This window comes from Camelina sativa, chromosome 9 (genome assembly GCF_030686135.1).
Source record: "Camelina sativa cultivar CO46 ecotype springtype chromosome 9, ASM3068613v1".
NCBI lineage: Eukaryota > Viridiplantae > Streptophyta > Magnoliopsida > Brassicales > Brassicaceae > Camelina > Camelina sativa.
Window position 1 is genome coordinate 29385636 of NC_141888.1, and position 20894 is coordinate 29406529.

Genomic DNA, 20894 nt, shown 5'->3' on the forward strand with positions numbered 1-20894 from the left:
AACTTTGCAACTTTTGAGATCATTAACAAAGGATGAGATCATTAATCATACTCAAAGAACAAAAACTCTTTTTAAAGTCCGTAAAAATCAGTATATATATAAAAACAAAGAGTGTGAAACAAAAAAGTGTGAAACAAAAATGTGCAAAAACTAACAAGTGCAACCATTGAAAGCTAGGGGTACAACGAATAAACACAATTGTTGGATCAAAACATTGCAACTTTATATAAACAAAGAGGTGTAAAACAAACAGGTATAAAAACTAACAGGTGCCAACATGAAAAGTTGGGGTTGCAACGAAGAAACACAACTGTTGGACCAAAACTTTGCAACTTTGAGATCATTAACAAAGGGTGAGATCATTAATAATATTCAAAGAACAAAAACTCTTTTCAAAGTCCATAAAAATATGTATATATATAAAAACAAAGAGTGTGAAAACAAAGAAGTGTGAAACAAAAATGTGTGAAAACTAACAAGTGCAATCATTGAAAGCTAGGGGTACGACGAAGAAACACAATTGTTGGATCAAAACGTTGCAACTTTATATAAACAAACAGGTGTAAAACAAAAAGGTGTGAAAATTAACGGGTGCCAACATGGAAAGTTGGGGGTGCAACGAAGAAACACAATTGTTGGACTGAAACATTGCAACTTTTGAGATCATTAACAAAGGGTTTAATAGGTGCGATTTTTAAAAGATGGGGGTACGACGAAGAAACACGATTATTGGAAAAAAGAAATTTGCAACTATTGGGATCATTAATAATTTTAAACCGTTAGATGAGATAATAGAAACAATCTCATCCGTTAGATTAAAGTTGATCCCCAAAAGTGAGTTTGCTATTATATATAGATATATACAAGCCTAGAGTAAAAATTTCATAAATTTTATGAGTGTTAGTTGACACCCCTCTTCCTTCCGTAGTTCCGCCACTGGTTGCGGAGGGCTGAAGTGAGTCGTCGGCCGTTGTAACTGCCGTGATTTGTGTCCGTCGGACCGGTTTGAACAGATCTAGGCAATTAAGTAGGTAAACATATTGAAGTTGACAAAGCAATTGCAAGATAGCTGATGAAAAAAAAATTAAGTAGATTTGTGCATCAATACTGTCTAGCTAACAATTAAGTTCACCAATACTGTCTAGCTAACAATTAAGTAGATTTGTGCATCAATACGTCATGCTCACGATGTCATGCATACATCATACATGCTGCTTGTAAAACATATTACCATATAAATACGTGCATGTATATCGTTTGGGTGAAGCATGCATTGGGTGAAGCATGTATGCATGAGCATGATGTATTGAAATATATGTACATGCACGTATAATGTATTTATATGGCAATATGTTATACAAATCAAATCACTATATGATGTATTCCCTCTGTTCTAAATTATAAGAGTTTTAGAAAAACATAAAAATAAAAAAAAAACAATAAATATTTTATTATTTAACAAAATTTAACCAATAGCAAAAAAAAACTGCAGAATTTATATAGTCAAAAACTATTGAATTAATATTAAAAAGTGCATAAAATTTTGAAAAAATCTTAGAAAATGAAACAAAAATAAATGGCTAAAAAATCTTATAATTTGGAACAGAGGGAGTATAATTCATTTTGCGTCCATATAAATTCCAAGTATACTAATTTGGAACAGAGGGAGTATACTAATTTTCGTTTTCTACCAAAGAGTTACGTTTAATTACATTTTCTAATTTTCGTTTTCTACCAAAAAGTCTACCGACGTCCGTACACGACTTCTACGTAACACATTAATAAATCATATTTGGAATTATGAAAAGGTCCATATACCATATATAAAGACTAAGCACAACGTGGCCAGAGATGATGACATGATGATTCATGTTTCTACATCTTCGCACGTTCCGATCCATCAGATTGGATTACTTGTTTTACTCTTTTTCGTCTTCCTCATCACTTGTTCATTGTTAGACTTGCGCCCCCATCCATTGTGGATATAGATTCTCGCCGTTGATAACGAAACATATGACACATTTCAAGATTTTTTTTTTTTGTTTGCCTAGAGTATTTTCATAAACATTATGAACAAATAAATCAGCTTATTTATGTTGCTGTTTCTGATTACCGTCCACTATAAAACATTATAGTAAAGTCTAGTTAATAGGACAACAATTTACGTAGGATGATGGTACCATATCACTCGTTTGTGGTATCTGAGGCCTTCTTGCTCTGTCTTTTAATGGCCGACGTTGGAAGTGGAACTGAGAACAATGGACTTTTTTTTTTTTTTTTTTTTGAATGAATGTAAAATTTTATTCATCAAAAAAACCGTTTTCTCTTTACATCAAATGTAAGCTGGGTTTAAGGTTTGTTGAAAAGCATACATTAGTTAGATTCTAGTGGTGGACCATAGGGTGAGAGCCTCTCTAGATGAACGGTTTCCCGAATCTTGAAGGAGCAGAAGCTTGTTTCTGATGGTTCGATCAATCCGTTGAAGCAGGGTAGTGGCAGGTACAGGGGATTCACCATGGCGACGATTATTGCGTTCAAGCCAAATGGAGTGGAGGGCAACCTGAAGAGAACATCGTAGTAACAGCCGGAGATTGTTGTCAAGGGTTGAGTTCGAGGAGAGGGTCTTAATGGATTCCCAATCAGATGTTGAGTGAACCCCAAGGAAACTCGAGGTGAGCGCATGCCAAATCTGATGCGAGTAAGAGCATTGGAAAAAGATGTGAGATCGAGTTTCCAAGGGTGCCGAGCAGAACGAGCAAGAGGAGTCAACAGACTGGTTCCACTTCAACATTCTGTCTCCAGTGGAGAGTCTATGAAGCATGCCGAGCCAAGTCAAAAAAGCATATTTTGGGGTTGCTTGAGGAAACCAAACACCCTCTGCCCAGTGTTGCACAGGCGTGGTTATGCGTAACTGGAGCCAGGTGTCTTTTGTCGAGAACTTTTTCTTTGGACCAGTTCTATGACGCCACAAATGCACATCAACTGCATCCGGCTTCCTCTTAGCAGTGACAGTGGTAATGAGGCGTTCCACTGCGTTGAGAGAGTCGACTCTATGCCGCCGCACCCTGTGGTGTAGCATAACTGATTCAACCGTATCTTGTTTTGAGATCCCAAGATCAATAAAACCCCGGTCACCAAACAAATCATGCAGCCTACCCATTGGAGACCAACAGTCATACCAGAACGAAGTCGTACGACCGCATTTGATGTCTTTGCTGTGAAACTGCTTAGCTAACCCTCGTAGTTTGAGCAACTTCCGCCACATCCACGAACCCCGCTGAGGCGAGTCCCCGACGTCCCAAAAGGATGATTGCCGGATAAGATATGTATGCACCCACTGACTCCATAGGGAATTCGTAGAGAGCAATCTCCAAATAAGTTTAAGGCCACAAACGGTGTTTACCTCCTTTAGTGGTCGCAGGCCAAGACCTCCCTCACCGAAAGGTAAGCAGACAGCATCCCAAGCCACTTTAGCATTGTGTGTTTTCAAGTCCGGACCACTCCACAAGAAAGCGGAACACAAGTTGTTTATTTCCTTCAGACAACTGCTTGGTAACCGAAAAGCAGAGGACCAGAAGTTTGTAATGCTGAGGAGGACAGATTTGATGAGCTGAAGCCTACCGCCATAAGAAAGGAACCGACCAGTCCATGAGCTTATTCTCGTTCGAATCTTATCAATAAGTGGCTGATAGTCACCCCTGGACATAGCTTTGGTGAGAAGCGGCAGTCCAAGATATCTAACAGGTAGAGTGCCAATCTCAAATGGAAAAGTTGACTGTATTTCCGTCTGCAGCTCTGGTGATATCCCAGCCATAAATAGAGTGGACTTTTCTAAACTGATTTTCAGTCCTGAAATACAAGCGAACTCATCAAAGATCTCTATGATTCCTTCTACTGATCGTTTAGTACCCTCCACAAAAACCATGAGGTCGTCTGCGAAGTAAAGATGGGTGAGAACTAAATTATGACATCGAGGATGATAGCCAAATTTACCCTCGGTTGCGGCCTTATTGATCAGATGGGAAAGGATGATAGCCAAACAATGGACTTTTTTACTTTCGTATTTATTAATACTTTACTAGATATTGTGTTTCATTTTATATCTTCTACCGTTCAACGCAAAGTTTTATACTGTGTTGCAAAATTACTGAAAATCCTAACGTATATAATTTCTTCGATCGGCAAAGTTTATCTGCTAATTACTGTCTTAACGATCAGAATTATTTGCCCTATCGATAAAATGTTCATACGCAGACATACGGATCCACGGATCGGACGACATTATACATCTTAAAACCTTTATTTAAAGCATCTCATCTTTGTTTAATTATTTTCTTGGGTCCAATTCTTTAAGGTTAAGTAAACCTTTCAAGCATTGACTTTACCATTATTCTTCGTTAAATAATACACCAAATACATAAAAGAAAGCTGCAAGCAAAACTCACAAATAGTATATAATATATAGTATATAGTAAGATATTTTGGATTAAATATAAAAAGGGAAATGAAGTAAGTTGACACGATGGTTAACGAGATGTATAAAAGTATAGACACACCTGAAAACGTCCACCGATCTCTTCAATATTAATCAACTCTTCTTCACCAAACTTAACCTCTTTCAAACATTAATGAAGATGAAACTTCTTGGTCTCTTTCTTTGTGTAACTCTCTTGTTCCTTTGTCCGTTCATATCTCAAGCTGATGACGACTCCAAATCTGATCCACAACAGGTTCTTTGATTTAACTCTCTTTCTCTATATATTTTCAATTCAAAAGTATTCCCTGTTTTATTAATTTCTTATACTTTCATCTTCGGTTTGTTATGGAATGTAAGATGTACAGTATAGTCCTTAATTAAGGACAATGTATTTGTATTCAGGTAGATTGAATGATGGATATCTTTGATCTCCTTAGTTATGTTCTTAAATCTATCACATATATATTCATGTTACATTCTGTTACTAATCTACATATAAGTTATATTTGATAAATTAAAGGTGCACGTATCATTGGCGGGTAAGGACTACATGAGAGTAACATTCATAACAGAAGACGAGAAGGTGGATTCGGTGGTGGAATACGGTAAACAACCAGGAAAGTACGACGGAAAAGCCACCGGAGAAAGCACTTCTTACGGATACCTTTTCTACAATTCCGGAAAAATCCACCACGTCAAGATCGGACCTCTCCAATCCAACACCATTTACTACTATCGTTGTGGTGGCAACGGTCCTGAATTTTCTTTTAAGACTCCTCCGTCAACTTTTCCGGTCGAGTTCGCAATCGTAGGTAACCTACTTCAAAGACTTTTTCTTTTATGTTCATCATCTTTCTTTTATGATTTGTTGAGTTGAATCTAACGCACAAAACACTCAATCCATGAACAAGTTGGGTTGGATCGGATTATTTTCACGACACTATTCTATATGTTGGGGTTCTGGTTCAAACGGGTTAATTATGGACCAAATTTTCATGTCAAATTAATGAAAGATATTTTTGATGAAATATTGAAGGTGACCTAGGCCAAACCGAATCGACAGATGCAACATTATCTCAGATAAAGAGTCAAGACTACGACGTCTTTCTACTTCCTGGCGACCTCTCCTACGCTGGCAATCGTTACTACTCACGTCAGTCACTTTGGGACTCTTTTGGTAGCTTGGTGGAGCCACTCGCGAGCAAGCGTCCTTGGATGGTTACTGAAGGAAACCACGAGAAGGAAGTCTATCTAGGCTTCACGTCATACAATGCTCGGTGGAAAATGCCGTACGCTGAGAGCCTCTCTGACTCCAACCTGTACTACTCTTTTGATGTAGCCGGTGTCCACACGGTTATGCTCGGTTCTTACACCAAATTTGACTCTGATTCCGATCAGTATCAATGGCTCGAGGCCAATTTAGCGAAGGTTAGTTTGTCGATATTAAGTTGGAAAAATGCTTAACACATAATAATTTCATCCCTTTCACACAAAAATGCCGGGTAGATATTTTTTATATAAAAACATAAGTTGGAATTATTTGAAGTTTTTTTTTTGGTTTTTAGTAAATAAATTTGACATGAAGAAAAAAGCCGAATTTTTTTTACACAATAAGGGACCCATAATTATAAAATGTTACGTAGTTAAAAATTTCTATAAATTCTTGACAATTAACTGGGTTCTTTTTCTTTCTATTTTTGTATTGTAAAAAGGTTGACCGTAAAACGACCCCGTGGGTGATAGTGTTGATGCACGCCCCGTGGTACAACACGAACGAGGCACATAAAGGTGAGGGAGAGAGCATGAGGGAAGCTATGGAGTCTTTGCTCTATAGTGCTCGAGTCGACGTCGTCTTTTCCGGCCATGTTCATGGCTACGAACGTTTCGTAAGTCCTCAATCTTCGTTAGTCACAATATATTATTTTCCTATTTTAAGACTTCATTAAAGTCATTGTTAATGTATCATTTAAGGGTTAATTGATGTCGAATTGTGAATTTGTGATTAATGCAGAAACGTGTATATAACAACAAGGCCGACTCATGTGGACCTATATACATCACCATCGGTGGCGGAGGCAGAAGCCTTGCACCACCGTAAGTCACCTCTCATTATATATCTAAATATTAATGGAAACAGAACTAAGTAAACAAATGAAATAGTCTGAATGATTTGTATTCTTCGATCAAAGAAGAACAATGACTTTTTATACAACCCTTACAACCACAACAGAGAAAAACTATATAAGGAGCTTAACTCCGAAAGAAACTGCAACTAGAAATACTTATTCAAACTACTAAAACCTCGCTTGATTTATTCTACTTTAGACTTTGTCAAACATCCAACAAATATAGTTTCATACTTTCCCACCAAACCAAAGGTTTTTGTTTTAATAAGTTTGATTATTTAAAATGAATTTATCAATATGTTTCTTGTTTTCATATAACTTGAATTACAGGTATAAGAAGCATCATTCAAAATTATCAGAATATCGCGAATCAAGTTTCGGACATGGGAGACTGAAGGTTATTGACGGGAAACGAGCACATTGGTCGTGGCATAGAAACACTGACTCGAACTCACGTCCTGGTGATGAAATCTGGCTTGATAGTCTTAGCACATCATCGCCATGTTGGCCTTCGAGTCATTCCAAAGATGAGCTATAAATCATCATATACCAAAAATAAACATTTTAGACTTCTTCTGTTCATTGGATCGCTTGTAGAAAAGTAAGGAACTACAAGTATGAAGAATAAAGTCCTTCAGAACCTGGCAACTACTCTGCATTTTTTTGACGTTTAATTTCTTGTTTTGAATAAGTCCTCCTTGTTTATAGGAGAAGACTAGTTGCATGTTATCTAAGCTAGCTCCTTTTATCCTCTGTTTCAAAACAGAGTGGGTGCAGAACACTAAACCGCCTAACGAGCTTCGCACGTGAGCCTCCACGTGGGACTAAGAGCCTCGCGTGTACCAGAGTCTTCATCTATTTTATTAGACCTGAAACCTTCTGAGCTAACTAGAGTGTTTGATAGATACACATGTTGAACTGTTGATGGCTTGTGTGTTACTCTGCAAAAATCCTTGTTCTTCTGCTTCAATCAGTCGTCACTCTTGAAGCTTCGTTTTCAACTGTGAATCCAAATGATTGATTTCAAGTGAATCATAAACTAACAAACATCAATATAAGCAACCAAATCATTCTCGAATATATTATCCAACATCTTCCTGCATCTCGCTATTGGGTCATTTGGCTCTGAACATAGGAACTATAATAAACAGCTAAGCATATCATCAAAATAAACTTAAAAACGCCTGTGGACTGGGATGTAATATAAACCCATTAAAATCCAAATATCAAATCTTCATTTCAATTGAATAATTTCTTCATATCAATATTGAAATAAAAGTGCATGACCTTTTGTCCTTTTTCTACCCTAAGACTCGTGACAAACGGAATGAAAAGACTGAAAATGAAAGGGGACAGAGATGAGGCATCCAGAGGAGAGGATACATGCATGATAGATTGTAAACAAAACCCCTCATCTGCTGCTCTTACAAAACCCCATTTAGAAAGGAAAGTCAAAGAAACCAGACTTGAGAACCAAAGAGTGTACTGTACAAAAGTCAAAATCCTTGTGAGATATCATTAGACTCTGCTTCTAGGAAGAGTCATCCACTCAACCTTAATTTTCTCATGTGTCTGCTGAAGCTTTCGTAGCCCTTTTCCGCTTGCTACAAAGAGTCTTAGTCTTAATTAGTTTCACAATTGTCTCTGTTAGTTTATAAAGCAATTTGCTCTTGGTGGTGTAGTACTAGTGTGTAACCTTCTCTTAATCTTCTCAAGTGACATTTGGCATTAACATTGTTGGTAGCTATTTTGGGAATATGTGCAAAACTCAGCATTTTATCAACCTCTTGTAAGTGTAAACTACCATTTTCTGATCATCAAGACAAAGTGTAGATTGCAGTTGCATTCTTGTTTTTATAGCACCCGAGATGTTTTTGCAGGTGGTTGCGGGTAGAGTGTTTGAGCTACTCTTTGCTACTTTTATTTTCGATTATTTGTTTTGGTAAGTTGATTACAGCCTAATTGAGGTTGTCTCAATCTTAGTCTTAGACTCTTAGTTCACATTTGTCTCTCTTAGTTTATGAATTAGGTTTCGGTGGTGTAGTATTAGTCTGTAACCCTCCATGATTTCTCTCAGTGTTAGAAAATCTGAAGTGACTGTAAGAATGATTATATAAGTTTCTACCTTTTACATTTTTCAGTTGAAATATTTATCTAGGCATGTGGTTCCTTATTAAGATTATATATAGAACCACAAAGAGTTTCAAGTAATTTCTCCTAGAAAGAATGTGATTGCTCTTTAATCACTATCAGTGACCTTAACTTTTAAACTCCTTTGTTCTGGTTTGGTTTTAACTTGCTTCTTCAAAACAAACGCTTTTGATTTCTTCGTTCTAATCTTATTTATTTCTTGTGATATGTAGTTTGGAATACAGTTTTGAGTCATGGGTTTTTCAAAGGGCTAACAAACAAAACATATCTTTAAGAAGAACCTAAAATATATGGAGTAAGCCTCCTCCAGTGGTCGTTGGTGCGAAGTTGTTTGCTTCATGCTATTGGTATGATCCTTTTTCTTCTTCTCTAGTTTATGGCTTATATCATGCTGTTGATATAAAGAGAACAAAGAGACAAGGTTCAATGTGCAGATGACTACAAGGAGATCTGAGCAGAGTACCTTAGACCTTGTCTCCTGAAGAATTTTTCCTTCTTATTGGACCAAAATAGAATATGAACATTTATTTTCCCATAGGCTATTAAGAACCGTAGGATGCAATTTTTTTTCTTTTTAAAAAAAAAAAAAAAAAGAAAACTGCTGATAACTGCAACCCCTAAAACTAATTTTTTCCTAAATTTTCTAATTTTTTTTCGTCTGCAAACTGTTTATCTCTCTCGAATCGATCTAATAACAAATCAATCACAAAGTGTAATCAAAATATATATAACTTAAAGACAGTTTCGAAAAGTAATTATATTGGGTCTCTCGATTACACTGCGTTTGGGTTTGGAGCGTTTTTGACACTGGGAACTGGGAAGGCATAAATCTGAAAGAGGTTTCGCTAAACTACTAAATTGTCGTCTCTTATCTTATCAACGACAATGGAACGCTGGTATGTTTCTCTGTTTCTGGCGCAAATCGTTCTATATAGTTTCTTTAACTGCAAGCTAACTCTAATTCTAAAGCCCTAATTCTTAATCTTTGTCTTCTTTTGGTGTTTGTTGGTGAAAGTTTGAGAATTCGAGTTGTTATGGGAAAAGACAGGATCAGTGAGTTGCCTGAAGACTTGCTTCTAAAGATACTGTCTTCCCTTCCAACAAAAACTGTCATAGCCACAAGTGTTTTGTCTAAACGATGGCTGTCTCTATGGAAGTTGGTACCGAAACTCGAGTTCAACTCTGAGAATTCGAGAACTGCAGAGAATATTGGCAGGTCTTTGCTTTTACATAAAGCTCCAGTTCTAGAGAGTTTGCATCTCACAGGTTTATGTGATGATATAGATGTAGGACTATGGGCTGGAATTGCATTTGCACGAAATGTGCGTGAGTTCGTACTCCAAGTTTGGATTTCCTTTTCCCTGCCAGTCCGATTTCCGAGTAGCCTGCTTTTCTGTGATACACTTGATACCTTGAAACTCAAGAATCCTCCGATTCAGATTGATCTTCCTTCTCCAGTTTCTATGAAGTCTCTTAGAACTCTTCACCTTGACTCTGTGACGTACAAAAACGATGAATCCATTTGTAACCTTTTATCTGGCTGCCCTAATCTTGAAGATTTGCTCGTGCATCGAGCTTGCCCTATTAATTATGTAAAGAATTTTATTATTGTGGTTCCATCTTTGAAGAGACTATGGCTTCGTGATCGCATAAGTGGACAAGATATTGGGGGCTATGTGATAAACGCTCCTTCTTTGAAATACTTGCAAATTGAAAAGTTAAAAAGTTATGAGCATTGTCTGATTGAGGATGCGCCAGAGCTAGTTGAGGCAAATATTAGCAACATTTCTAAGATAGTCAATGAGAAGATTATGGGATCACTCAAGTCAGCCAAGCGTCTTTCCTTGGACTTATCACCTTTGAAGGTAAACAACTATGCTTTCAAGTTTAAACTTATTTGTTATTTATGTATAGCTTTAATAATATGATCTTTATGTATAGATTAAGTGTCCTGCTGGAGTGATTTTCTATCAGCTGATATATCTAGAGATGTATACACATAAAGCGGAGTGGTGGAATCTACTTACGATCATGCTCGAGAGCTCTCCTAAACTACAAGTCCTCAAGCTCATTGATGTAAGTTATTTCATTATCGGTAGTCGGCCTAGATATATATTTGAAGGTCTCTAATAGTAATATACAATATTGCATTCCCCTTTGCCGCATGTTTGTCTCATTAGCAAAAACAGGATTTTAGTAAAGATGGTGTGGTTGGCGGGAAATGGAAGAAGCCAAAGCGGGTTCCTAAGTGTTTATTGTCCCACCTTGAGACATTTGTCTGGAAAAAATATGATTGGAGAAGAGAAGAAGAGAAAGGGGTGGCTACATACATTCTAAGGAATGCAAGATGTCTGAAGAAGGCAACTTTCTCCACAAGACCCATTGACTGGAAAGAGAAGCTTCAAATGCTCAATGAGATGAATGGTGTGGTCAAGGCTTCAGATTCATGCCACCTTGTGTTTGAATAATCTTATATGTATTTTAACTCTTCTAGTAACATAGAGCTTTTACTGTATATTGTTACTTTAATTGCTTTAGAAGGGATTTAAACTGGTTTTGGATTTCAGGGTATGGTGGATTTTGTGAAAAGGACCAATAGTACATAAGACAAATGAAAAGGACCATATATTTCAGGCAGAACACAATATATTTAGCTAGAAATTAAACCCGTCTTTCATGTCAGAAATGGACTAGAATATGGTGTTACTTTAATTTGGTTAGGAGGATTTATGCTGGTTTTGGATGAGTAATATGTTTGAGCTTTAACTTAACGGGAATATGGATACAAATTCGAGCTTCAACCTTGGCCAAGATGGATATACACACGAGGTTGATGAGGAAGTACACATACCAATTTGGTGGTTTTACGGTCTGCGCTCTATCTCAGTAGTACTATATCTTGTTCTCTGCATTTTCATAAACGAACAGATCCATATGCCTTGGTAGGGACTCCTTGTAGAGTTCTAGCATCATTCATGGTCGTTACCTTCACTGTCCCAGTCAGCATTATCACATCTACAGCTAATCAGGTAGCTTAACTTGCATTATTTAAACCTGAAAACATGATTTGTTTTTTTGTCTGATTCCTCACTTATAAACTGTTGTGACAGACTCCCTGTCTAAATATTATTAGCACAGAATATCTCATGGGTGTGTTGTTACAGGGGAATCCAATAGCTAACGTCTGCTTTAAAACTTTTTTACATAAGCATGTCAGAAGCCAATTTTCATTTTCTTAACGGCTTGAACCTAGGCCATTACATGATAATGCTGCCAAGATATATGTTTTTAGTCCAGTTCATAGGAGCAGACTGCTCCGAGCAGAGCAGTGAACAGGGTACATATCAGTGGGCATGGTACTTGCTTAGAAACCATCTGCCAGAAAGAGTTACTTCCTACAAATTAAACAGTCCATGGAAATGTACAAGAGACAGACTTTCCTTTTAACGCATCAGTGATTTCAGGTCACTTTTATAGATTGCTCTTAGTATGTCCCAAGAGAATCTTTGGTCGTCAAGGAAACTACTCTGTAGTAAATTGGTTCTACTAAAGAAAACAAATGAATGAGTAGTAAGAGTACTAAGAAAACACTAATCAATAAGAGTATTAAAAACACGAATTAATGAGTAAGAGTACAAAGAGATGAAACACAAATACTAGAGGAAGTAACAATACAATGAATAGCAACATGAAGTTTTCTATATATTCCAATAGCTAAGAGTTGAAAACAAGAATCAGTGAATAAGAATAGGAAGAGAAATAGTAGACGAAGTAGAGCTAGAGTTGTAAACACGAATCAATGAATAAGAGTAGCTAGGAAGCATGAAACAGAACTAGTAGACATAGAGATGAATAGCAAGTTGGAACTTTTGTTGCTCATAGCTAGCTTCCAGCAGTAGATTCAGTGGAACCCTCAAGTCAATGTCCTCCTGTGGAGTTGGAGTCAACATCAAATACAACCTTCATGTAGGAATGGCCTACACTATCAACATCTTCTTCCACATATAGGACCTTGTTTTTATCATCAAGAGCCTTAAGTCCATCTGCTGTAGATATGTAGCAACCTCTTGGGAAACAACCATAAGCTCTTTGACACCCCAGCTTAGCCATTTCAGAATCTATGGTAAGAACAAGGTCACCTTTCACATCAATTCCCCAAAAGAAAGGAAGATGTGCATCACGATCCTATTTACAAAAAAAAAAAAAGAGAGATGAAACACAAGCATTCATTCAAGTATCATATAAGCAAGCAGCTTCAAATCAAATCGTAAGTATAGAGATGAAGATGGGACGTGTTTTATCTTACAGTAGTAGCAAAGAGCGTTTTCTTCAAGTTATCAAAGAGAAGGATCGTAAACTTTCCCTTGAGAGCTTTTACAAAGCTTAACCAATAAAACTCTCGTTGATCCTTTGAAAGCTTTGATTCTGGACCATCATTAACCCGCCTCTGTGATCTATAAGCCTCCAACACTATGGTAAGTTGATCAGTTTCCTTGTTGAAGTGGAAAGGAACAGCCAATTCGTTTATATTCTCAATGCTACCGCTCATTAGACAGAAGATATCGTCTTTTGCTTGGCAAAGTCTGCAAAAGGTAAGCCACAAAGAACAAAATCTTTAGTGAAGAACTTGTGAATCTTTCTTTGATACTGACTGACTGAGGAACTAAACAGCAAGGCGAGAAGGAGACAGATAGGAAAAGGAAAGAGTGAAACTGATGTACAAATTACAAAGTATACAACAGAGCAAGTAGAGAGAATTAGGAAGGTGAAACAAATCAATTTGAGATACTCTATCTATCCTAATCGCGCGATCTCAACAACATAACCTACAGTTCCATATCCCTAAATCATAGCGATCGATCTCTAACGAATCGAACCATCCAGAAATAGGAATTTTCATCTCAAACCACTCTACAAGTAATATAACCTCTAAGGAACCCTAAGCATACCATAAATGGCGATCTCTCTCAACAAAACAAACAAGACTAATCGAATCCTTCGTCGATTCGTACCATAAAACTCTCAAGTAAGCTTTTAAAATTAAAAAGCAGAAATCATCGATTGGGAGTGTAATCTTACTGAGGGATGATAGAATTCTTCTGATCCAGAGTAGTCGCAAGCATACACCATGGCTGAAGATCAATCATAAACGAATTTGGGATCAGGTAAGTAAGTGTAGTGTTTTGCCAGAGCATATTCCATGGCCGAAACGGAGTCAGCGGTGTACAGATTCATCGACGAGTTGTCCAGCTCTGGGAACGGCGCCACCTCCTTTGCAAAAACTGCGAGCATTTTTTTGTTTTTTTTCCTCCGAAGCTTCGAGAGAGAGATTTCAGAGAAAAAAAATAGAAAGAGGATGAAGTTGGGGAAGAGGAAGCTACTGACTGAGTGAAGAGAGAAGAAAGAGAAAAGAACCGGGAAAGAAAAATAAAGAAGAACAAATCGATTTTGGCCCTTCGCTGAGCTTTACGATTGTACCACGTGTCGTGTAGATATAGAGATGGGCGGTTACGATTGTTGTTGTAATGTTTGCTAAATTCTTCTTCCTCCCAGTCCAAGGCTTACTTTATTTACATATATTTTTCTTTTTTTTGTATTTTTTTTTTTGTTGAAACGGGAATACGGATCCTCTCTCGGGTCGGCTCGGGCGCTCGTTCTTCTTCTAATTTTTTTGGATCCGGTCTCGCATTTGTTCTTTTGTGATTTTTGGGAATTCCGAATTTGATCAGTTTTGTTAAAAAATTCGTATCCTGTGTTCCGCGAATTAGGTCTATGTGCTTGTTTTTTCTTCGTTTGTTTGGCCGTTTCCGGTGAAATTCTTCCCGGGAAAATGTAATTCACGGCGTCGTTTTATCAGTTTCAATGGTTAATTTGATTTTGATTTTAGTCTAAACTTTATTTCAATTCGTTTTGTTAATTTTAGGTCTAACTCTCTGCTACTTTTTTTTTATTTTATTTTTTCTCTGTGTTTGGTAACAAGATTAAATCCTAATTAAGGTTAGTCTTCGTTCACATTTGTGTCTCTTAGTTTTGGTGGTGTAGTACTAGTGTCAGTGTGTAACCTTCTCTGAATGTTCTCAGGTGAGATGACATATGTTACTGGGCACAGTTCTTCGGTTATCTTATACATGACCGGTACTGGAATTGGTATGTATATCATCAGTATTTTGTAGATCAAACTCATTTCATTTTCTATGTCTTGTTTGCTTCGTTGTGATAATTGGTTCGGAATACAGCTGAATCCTCTATCTATGAGCATCGATCTCAAGTATCAATTCTATTTTTTTCTTTCTTCTATTTCTAATCCCGGGCAGCATCATTGCTTTTCAGTTTGCTTTATGTACATATCAGAGTAGCAGAATTTAATTATGCTATCTCCAGTGTTTATGATGATGCAGGATGGTTCCTTGAGTCAGTCTATGATTCTTTACCAATATTTCTATTCAGACATTTCGATTATCTTACGACTCCTGCTTCTTGGAATTCTGAGCATCTCTGTATCTTGTTTTAGTCTTGCAATAGTTCTTTATAAATCCTAGTTAGTTATATACATTGGACTACTTTTGTTGGACAAGGATTGGGCTTCATTTTTTAGGTTAGCAGTGACGCTTGTAACTGTGAGCTTGAACACAAACAGGACATACTTGAAGTTTTTCTTATTGACAGTATCTTCTTGGCATGTAAAGAGTTATACTTGGGAAGCAATATATGTATTGAATGTTTGATCAGTCTATGATTGGATTGTCTTCTCTCTAGTGCAGGGGCTGGTGGCTTTTGCACAACAAAGTAGAACTAACAGCTCCTGCTATTGTAGCCAAATTTACCTACCTTGTCTTCTTGATAGGGTGACTTTTTTGAGTCATGGGTTTTCTGAGGGGCTGACAAACAAACAATATCTTTGAGAAGAACCCAAAATATATGGGGTAAGCGAGCCTCCACTGGTCGTTGGTGGAAACTTGTTTGCTTCATGCTATTGCTATGATCCTTTTTCTTCTTCTCTAGTTTCTTGCTTGGTTATGCCCGCCTCTGTCTTTGATTGTTTATTATCTTGCCATCTTGGGAATGGTAAAGCGAATTCCGCAATGATACGCTTTCAGTAACTTATTGGGGAATGACAATGCACTGTAATCAGCTTGGCGACTTGATGCTTGCTCAGTTCCTCTCTCTCTCTTTTCGTTTGCTCAGTTACCTTATTCAATAAGGTAACTTCTTCTGCTTTTGTCCATGTTCGTGTAGAAAGTAATACCAATGTTTAAACCTGATAGTGCTGGGATTCTCTCCCTTTTAAGTCCAGCGTGTATCACTATTTGATGATCATTAAATTTCTGGGATGTTTTATGATGTTGTCTTTTGTATATTTTCAGTTCTCCAGTTCCTCCCTACCCGTTATACCTCCTGACACCGTTGGTATGGAGAGAATGAAGAGACGAGGTTTGATGTGCAGAGTACCTTAAACTTGTCGCCTGGAGAATACTTCCCTATGTCCCCAAGTCATGCATCCTCTTTTACGTTATTTTTTTTTTTCATCTTCCTGTTTCAATGTGACATAAGAAATGAAAATTCCATTATAGCTAGCTTTTAGCAGTACGTATTAGATTGAGATACTTGTTATTAGTATTTGACATTGATATCAAAATCTTGTGATTTATCTGGACGAGAATATCGACATAATAACATTACAAAACTATTACATCAGCGTTTGAACTTACCCCATATTATATCATAGTGTTTTTCAGAAGAAAAACAATTTTCTTTTAATGTAAATAAATGTCACTATATTACTACGTAAACTGGAAAATAAAATATATTACCAAAATGGAAAAGAATCGCAAAACAGAATATGAACATTTGTTTTCCTCTAGATAGCTTTATAGGATGCAATGTATTTTCCTATTAAAAGAAAAAAAAAAAAAAAGAAACTGCTGATAATATCTGCAACCCCTAAAACTAATTCTATTCCTAATTTATTTTTATTTTCGTCGTTTTTGCATTGGGCAAACTGGTCCTCTCTCGAATCACCGATCTGATAAGAAATCAATCACGAAGTGTAATCAAAATATCTAGCTTAAAGCCAGATTCTAGCCAGACTGATTGCAGCGGTAACTCGACAGCAGCGAACTGGGAAGGCATAAATCTGAAAGAGGCTTTGATAATGAACTAAATTGTCGTCTCTTCACACTATCAACGACAATGAAAAGATGGTATGTTTCTCTGTTTCGACACAAATCGTCCTATATAGTTTCTTTATCTACAAGCAAGCTCTAATTCTAAAGCCCTAATTCTTAAAATTTGTCTTCTTTTGGATTTTGTTGGTGAAAGTTTGAGAATTCGAGTTGTTATGGGTAAAGACAGGATTACTGAGTTGCCTGAAGAGTTGCTTCTACAGATATTGTCTTTACCTCCAACAAAAACTGTTATAACCACGAGTGTTTTGTCTAAACGATGGCGGTCTCTTTGGAAGCTGGTGCCGAAACTCAAGTTTGAATCTGACAATCAGGAGGATATAGCGAAATTCTCAGAGAATGTTGGCAGGTTTTTGCTTTCACACAAACCTCCGGTTTTGGAGAGTTTGCATATCAAAGTTATTGATAAGAATAAAGAAACTAGATGTAGTATAGATGTTGGAGTTTGGGTTGGAATTGCGATTGTACGCCATGTGCGTGAGTTGGTGCTCGATCTTTTTTTACTTAACTATTCAGTCAGATTTCCAAGTAGTGTGTTTTCCTGTGATACACTTGAGACCTTGAAACTCAAGTGTTCGGTTCTTGCAGATGTTCCTTCTACAGTTTGTATGAAGTCCCTGAGAACTCTGCACCTTGTTTCTGTGGGTTTTAAAGACAATGAATCTGTTCGTAACCTTATATCTGGCTGTCCTAATCTTGAAGATCTGCTCATACATCGAGCTACCCGTTGTAAGGTGCTGACTTTGGTTATTGCAGCGCCATCTTTAAAGAGACTATCCATTCACCGTAAGAGACTATCCATTCACCGTAAAATTGGTGGACAAAAAGAGGCTGGTGGCTATGTGATAAACGCTCCTTCTTTGGAATACTTGAAAATTAGAAGGTTTAATCATTGTGAGTGTTGTCTGATTGAGAATGCGCCAGTGTTAGTCAAGGCAACTATTAGTAACGTTTCTTACATCGGTAATGAGAAGATTTTGGGATCTCTCAAGTCAGCCAAACGTCTTTCCTTGGACTTATTACCTTTGGAGGTAACAAACAACTATGCTTGCAATTTAACTTGTGTTTGTTTGTGTAGCTTCCATTATATAATATGATCTTTATGCATACAGATTAAGTGCCCTACCGGAGCTATCTTTTATCAGCTGGTATATCTAGAGATGTATACACGTGAAGCGGAGTGGTGGAATCTACTTATGTTCATGCTCGACATCTCTCCTAAACTACAAGTCCTCAAGCTCATTGATGTAAGGTCATTAGTACTCGGCTAGATATATATATCTGATGGTGTATCTTTCTCTCTTTTGATAGTAATATACATTAATTGTTACTTGTGTTTGTCTCATCAGCATGATAAGGATGATGCTAGTTATAAAGATGATGTGGTTACTAGCGGGAAATGGAATGAGCCAAAGTACGTTCCTGAATGTTTGTCTTCTTGCCTCGAGACATTTGTGTGGATAAGATACGGTTTGGAAAGAGAAGAAGAGAAAGAAGTAGCTACATACATATTAAAGAACGCAGAACTCTTAAAGAAGGCAACCTTTTCAACTAGACCCATTGAATCTGAAGAGCTCAACAAGCTTGAAGAAAGACGCAAGTTGCTCCTCAACGAGTTGAGCAGAGTTAAAGCTTCAAATTCTTGTCACCTTGTATTTGACGGTGAATCAATAATCATATAAATTTACTATATTTTTTTATAGTCTGGGCTTCAAATTCATGTCACCTTGTGCTTGAATTGGAATGAGCGTATATATATATATTTGAATCTTCTTGTCACATAGTAGAACTTTCACTATAGGCTAGCTAGTTTTATTTGGTGTAACAAGGTTTATATTCGGTTTTGGAGTCCAATTTCCAAGTATGGTGCTTTGTCTGGCCGTTGGGAGATGAAAATTATGAATCTTATACATCATTATCTTGGGTTTTAAGGACGAGATTTAATGCATATTATTCAGTTAGTATTAGATATAACAAGAGAAAACGATCAGAACTATAGGAAGAACTGAGCTCTGAGAACAAGTGTTCGACAACATCGCTCGTAAATCTCTCTCTCTCAAGTCGCGCACACAGAGAACGTTAGGGATCAGATCGCACGAAAAACCTAGCTAGCTCCTGTCCTCTGTTTCAAAACAGAGTGGGTGCAGAACACCGAACCGCCTAACGACCTTCGCACGTGGGACTACTTAAGTACCTAAACTTAAGTCACAATCTAAGAGCCTCTCTGTCTATACCAGAGTCTTCATCTTTCCTATATATTAGACCTTTAACCTTCTGTAGTAACTAAAGTGTTTGATAGATACATACACATGTTGTTGAATTGTTGATGCCTTGTGCTACTCTGCAAATCTGAATCCTTGTTCTTCTCCTTCAATCAGTCTTCACTCTTGAAGCTTCGTTTTGAACTGTGAAACCAATTGATTTCAAGTGAATCATAAAGTGACACAAATCAATATAAGCAACCAAATCATTCTCGAATATATTATCCAACATCTTGCTGCATCTCACTATTGGATCATTGGCTCTGAACATAGGAATTATAATAAACAGCTAAGCATATCATCAAAATAAACTTAACACCGCCTGTGGACTGGGATAAAATCCAAATATCAAATCTTCATTTCAGTTGAATAATTTCTTCATATCAAATGAAATAAAAGTAATCATAAGCATGACCTGTTCTCCTTTTCCTACCCTGAGACTTGTGACAAACGGAATGAAAAGACTGAAAATGAAAGGGAACAGAGATGAGGCATCCAGAGGATACATGCATGATAGATTGTAAGCAAATTTATAAACTAACAGAGACAAATGTGACACTAATTAAGACTAAGATGAAAACAACCTCATTTTGTCGATGACGGGTTTTGTTTACAATCTATCATGCATGTATCCTCTGGATGCCTCATTTTTCTTGTGTTGGTCTCATCAACATAATCAAGATGTTGGTGAAAATGGAATTAACCTGAATAATTGTTGGGAAAGAGAAGAAGAGAAAGAAGTAGCTACATACATTCTAAAGAAGGCAAGACTGTTGAAGTAAGAGGCAACTTTCTCCACAAGAACCATTGAATCGAAAGAGCTCAAACAAGCTTAAAAACGACGTAAGATGCTCAACGAGTTGACTAGAGACTGAAAGCTTCAAATTCTTGTCATCTTGTATTTGATGGTGAATCAATAATCATATAAATTCAATTATTTAGCATCATCCTGTAAAACAATTCTCTCACCTTAATAAATTCTACTAATTACTAGTAATATTTTTAATTAAGAAATTAAATAAAAAGTCAACTAAATACTATAAATTAAATAAAACCCCGCTAGGACTCTGATGATCCTGAAACGGATCAGGTCAAAATTGAAATCGGATCCTTCGTTAGATTGTATGAAGTATATACTCCGTCCGTTTCAAAATATAAGATGTTTTGTGTGAAAGCACGCATATTAAGAAATAATCATTTTTAAAAAAATTCAAACAATCATAAACAATACTGCATAAAATAAATAATAAAAAAATATAATAGTAATCTAAAAGTTACTTAAAAATTTGAAAACATCTTATATTATGAAACAAAAAAAAATCTCTAAAACATCAACATCTGTATTATGAAACAGGAGGGAGTATTATTCAGATTAGATATTGTTGAATGTGTATATCGGACCAAAATGGAAAAGATTCATAAAATAGAATATGAACAATAATCGTTTTCCTAACCTATAGGATGCAATATTTGTTCCTCCAAAAAAAAAAAAGTAACCCCTAAAACTAATTTTTCCCAAATAATCAAAGAAAATATTTTTCATCTTTTTGCACTGGGAAAACTGTTGTCCTCTCTCGAATCGCTGATCTGATAAAAGATCAGCTGAAGCCAGATTAGAGCGGGGGTTGGGTCTCGTGAATAGTATTGCTAGGTAGACTGTGTTTGTGTTTGGAGCGTTATTGATTCGATAGCAGCA

The 20894-nt window shown here is 36.7% G+C and overlaps 5 protein-coding genes across 31 annotated transcripts; 3 read left to right on the plus strand and 2 right to left on the minus strand.

Moving 5' to 3' along the window:
- Window positions 1–2377: 2377 nt before the first annotated feature.
- On the minus strand, window positions 2378–3925 carry LOC147938959 (uncharacterized). Its single transcript, XM_087465817.1, has one exon. The coding sequence runs from the start codon at window positions 3923–3925 to the stop codon at window positions 2378–2380; it is 1548 nt and encodes a 515-aa protein (XP_087321943.1).
- A 603-nt stretch (window positions 3926–4528) lies between these two features.
- LOC104711817 (purple acid phosphatase 22-like) lies at window positions 4529–7528 on the plus strand. Its single transcript, XM_010428587.2, has 6 exons — window positions 4529–4730; window positions 4998–5289; window positions 5514–5905; window positions 6190–6363; window positions 6489–6571; window positions 6934–7528. Exons 1-6 carry the CDS (start codon window positions 4629–4631, stop codon window positions 7139–7141), a joined length of 1251 nt encoding a protein of 416 aa, XP_010426889.1. The 5' UTR covers window positions 4529–4628; the 3' UTR covers window positions 7142–7528.
- Window positions 7529–9507: 1979 nt separating this feature from the next.
- Window positions 9508–11306, plus strand: LOC104715599 (F-box/FBD/LRR-repeat protein At3g52680-like). The gene is made up of 4 exons (XM_019230367.2): window positions 9508–9650; window positions 9770–10619; window positions 10696–10830; window positions 10935–11306. The coding sequence occupies exons 1-4, from the start codon at window positions 9640–9642 to the stop codon at window positions 11220–11222; spliced, it is 1284 nt and encodes a 427-aa protein (XP_019085912.2). The 5' UTR covers window positions 9508–9639; the 3' UTR covers window positions 11223–11306.
- Window positions 11307–12672: 1366 nt separating this feature from the next.
- Window positions 12673–14046, minus strand: LOC104715600 (stem-specific protein TSJT1-like). Its single transcript, XM_010432993.2, has 4 exons — window positions 13942–14046; window positions 13834–13886; window positions 13061–13337; window positions 12673–12939 (listed from the first exon to the last, which is right to left on the minus strand). Exons 1-4 carry the CDS (start codon window positions 14044–14046, stop codon window positions 12673–12675), a joined length of 702 nt encoding a protein of 233 aa, XP_010431295.2.
- Window positions 14047–14279: 233 nt separating this feature from the next.
- Window positions 14280–18715, plus strand: LOC104711818 (F-box/FBD/LRR-repeat protein At3g52680-like). Of its 27 annotated transcripts, XM_087465021.1 has the most exons (7): window positions 14313–14751; window positions 14836–15677; window positions 15852–15956; window positions 16119–16955; window positions 17074–17968; window positions 18050–18184; window positions 18287–18715. In XM_087465021.1, the coding sequence occupies exons 4-7, from the start codon at window positions 16945–16947 to the stop codon at window positions 18617–18619; spliced, it is 1374 nt and encodes a 457-aa protein (XP_087321147.1). In that variant the 5' UTR covers window positions 14313–14751; window positions 14836–15677; window positions 15852–15956; window positions 16119–16944; the 3' UTR covers window positions 18620–18715. The 27 variants fall into 27 exon arrangements, 1 of the variants encoding a protein (XP_087321147.1); XR_015566075.1 differs by lacking the exons at window positions 17074–17968; window positions 18050–18184; window positions 18287–18715 and having other exon boundaries at window positions 14280–14751; window positions 14836–14901; window positions 15511–15677; window positions 16119–16449; XR_015566074.1 differs by lacking the exons at window positions 17074–17968; window positions 18050–18184; window positions 18287–18715 and having other exon boundaries at window positions 14316–14751; window positions 14836–14901; window positions 15516–15677; window positions 16119–16449.
- Window positions 18716–20894: the final 2179 nt, after the last annotated feature.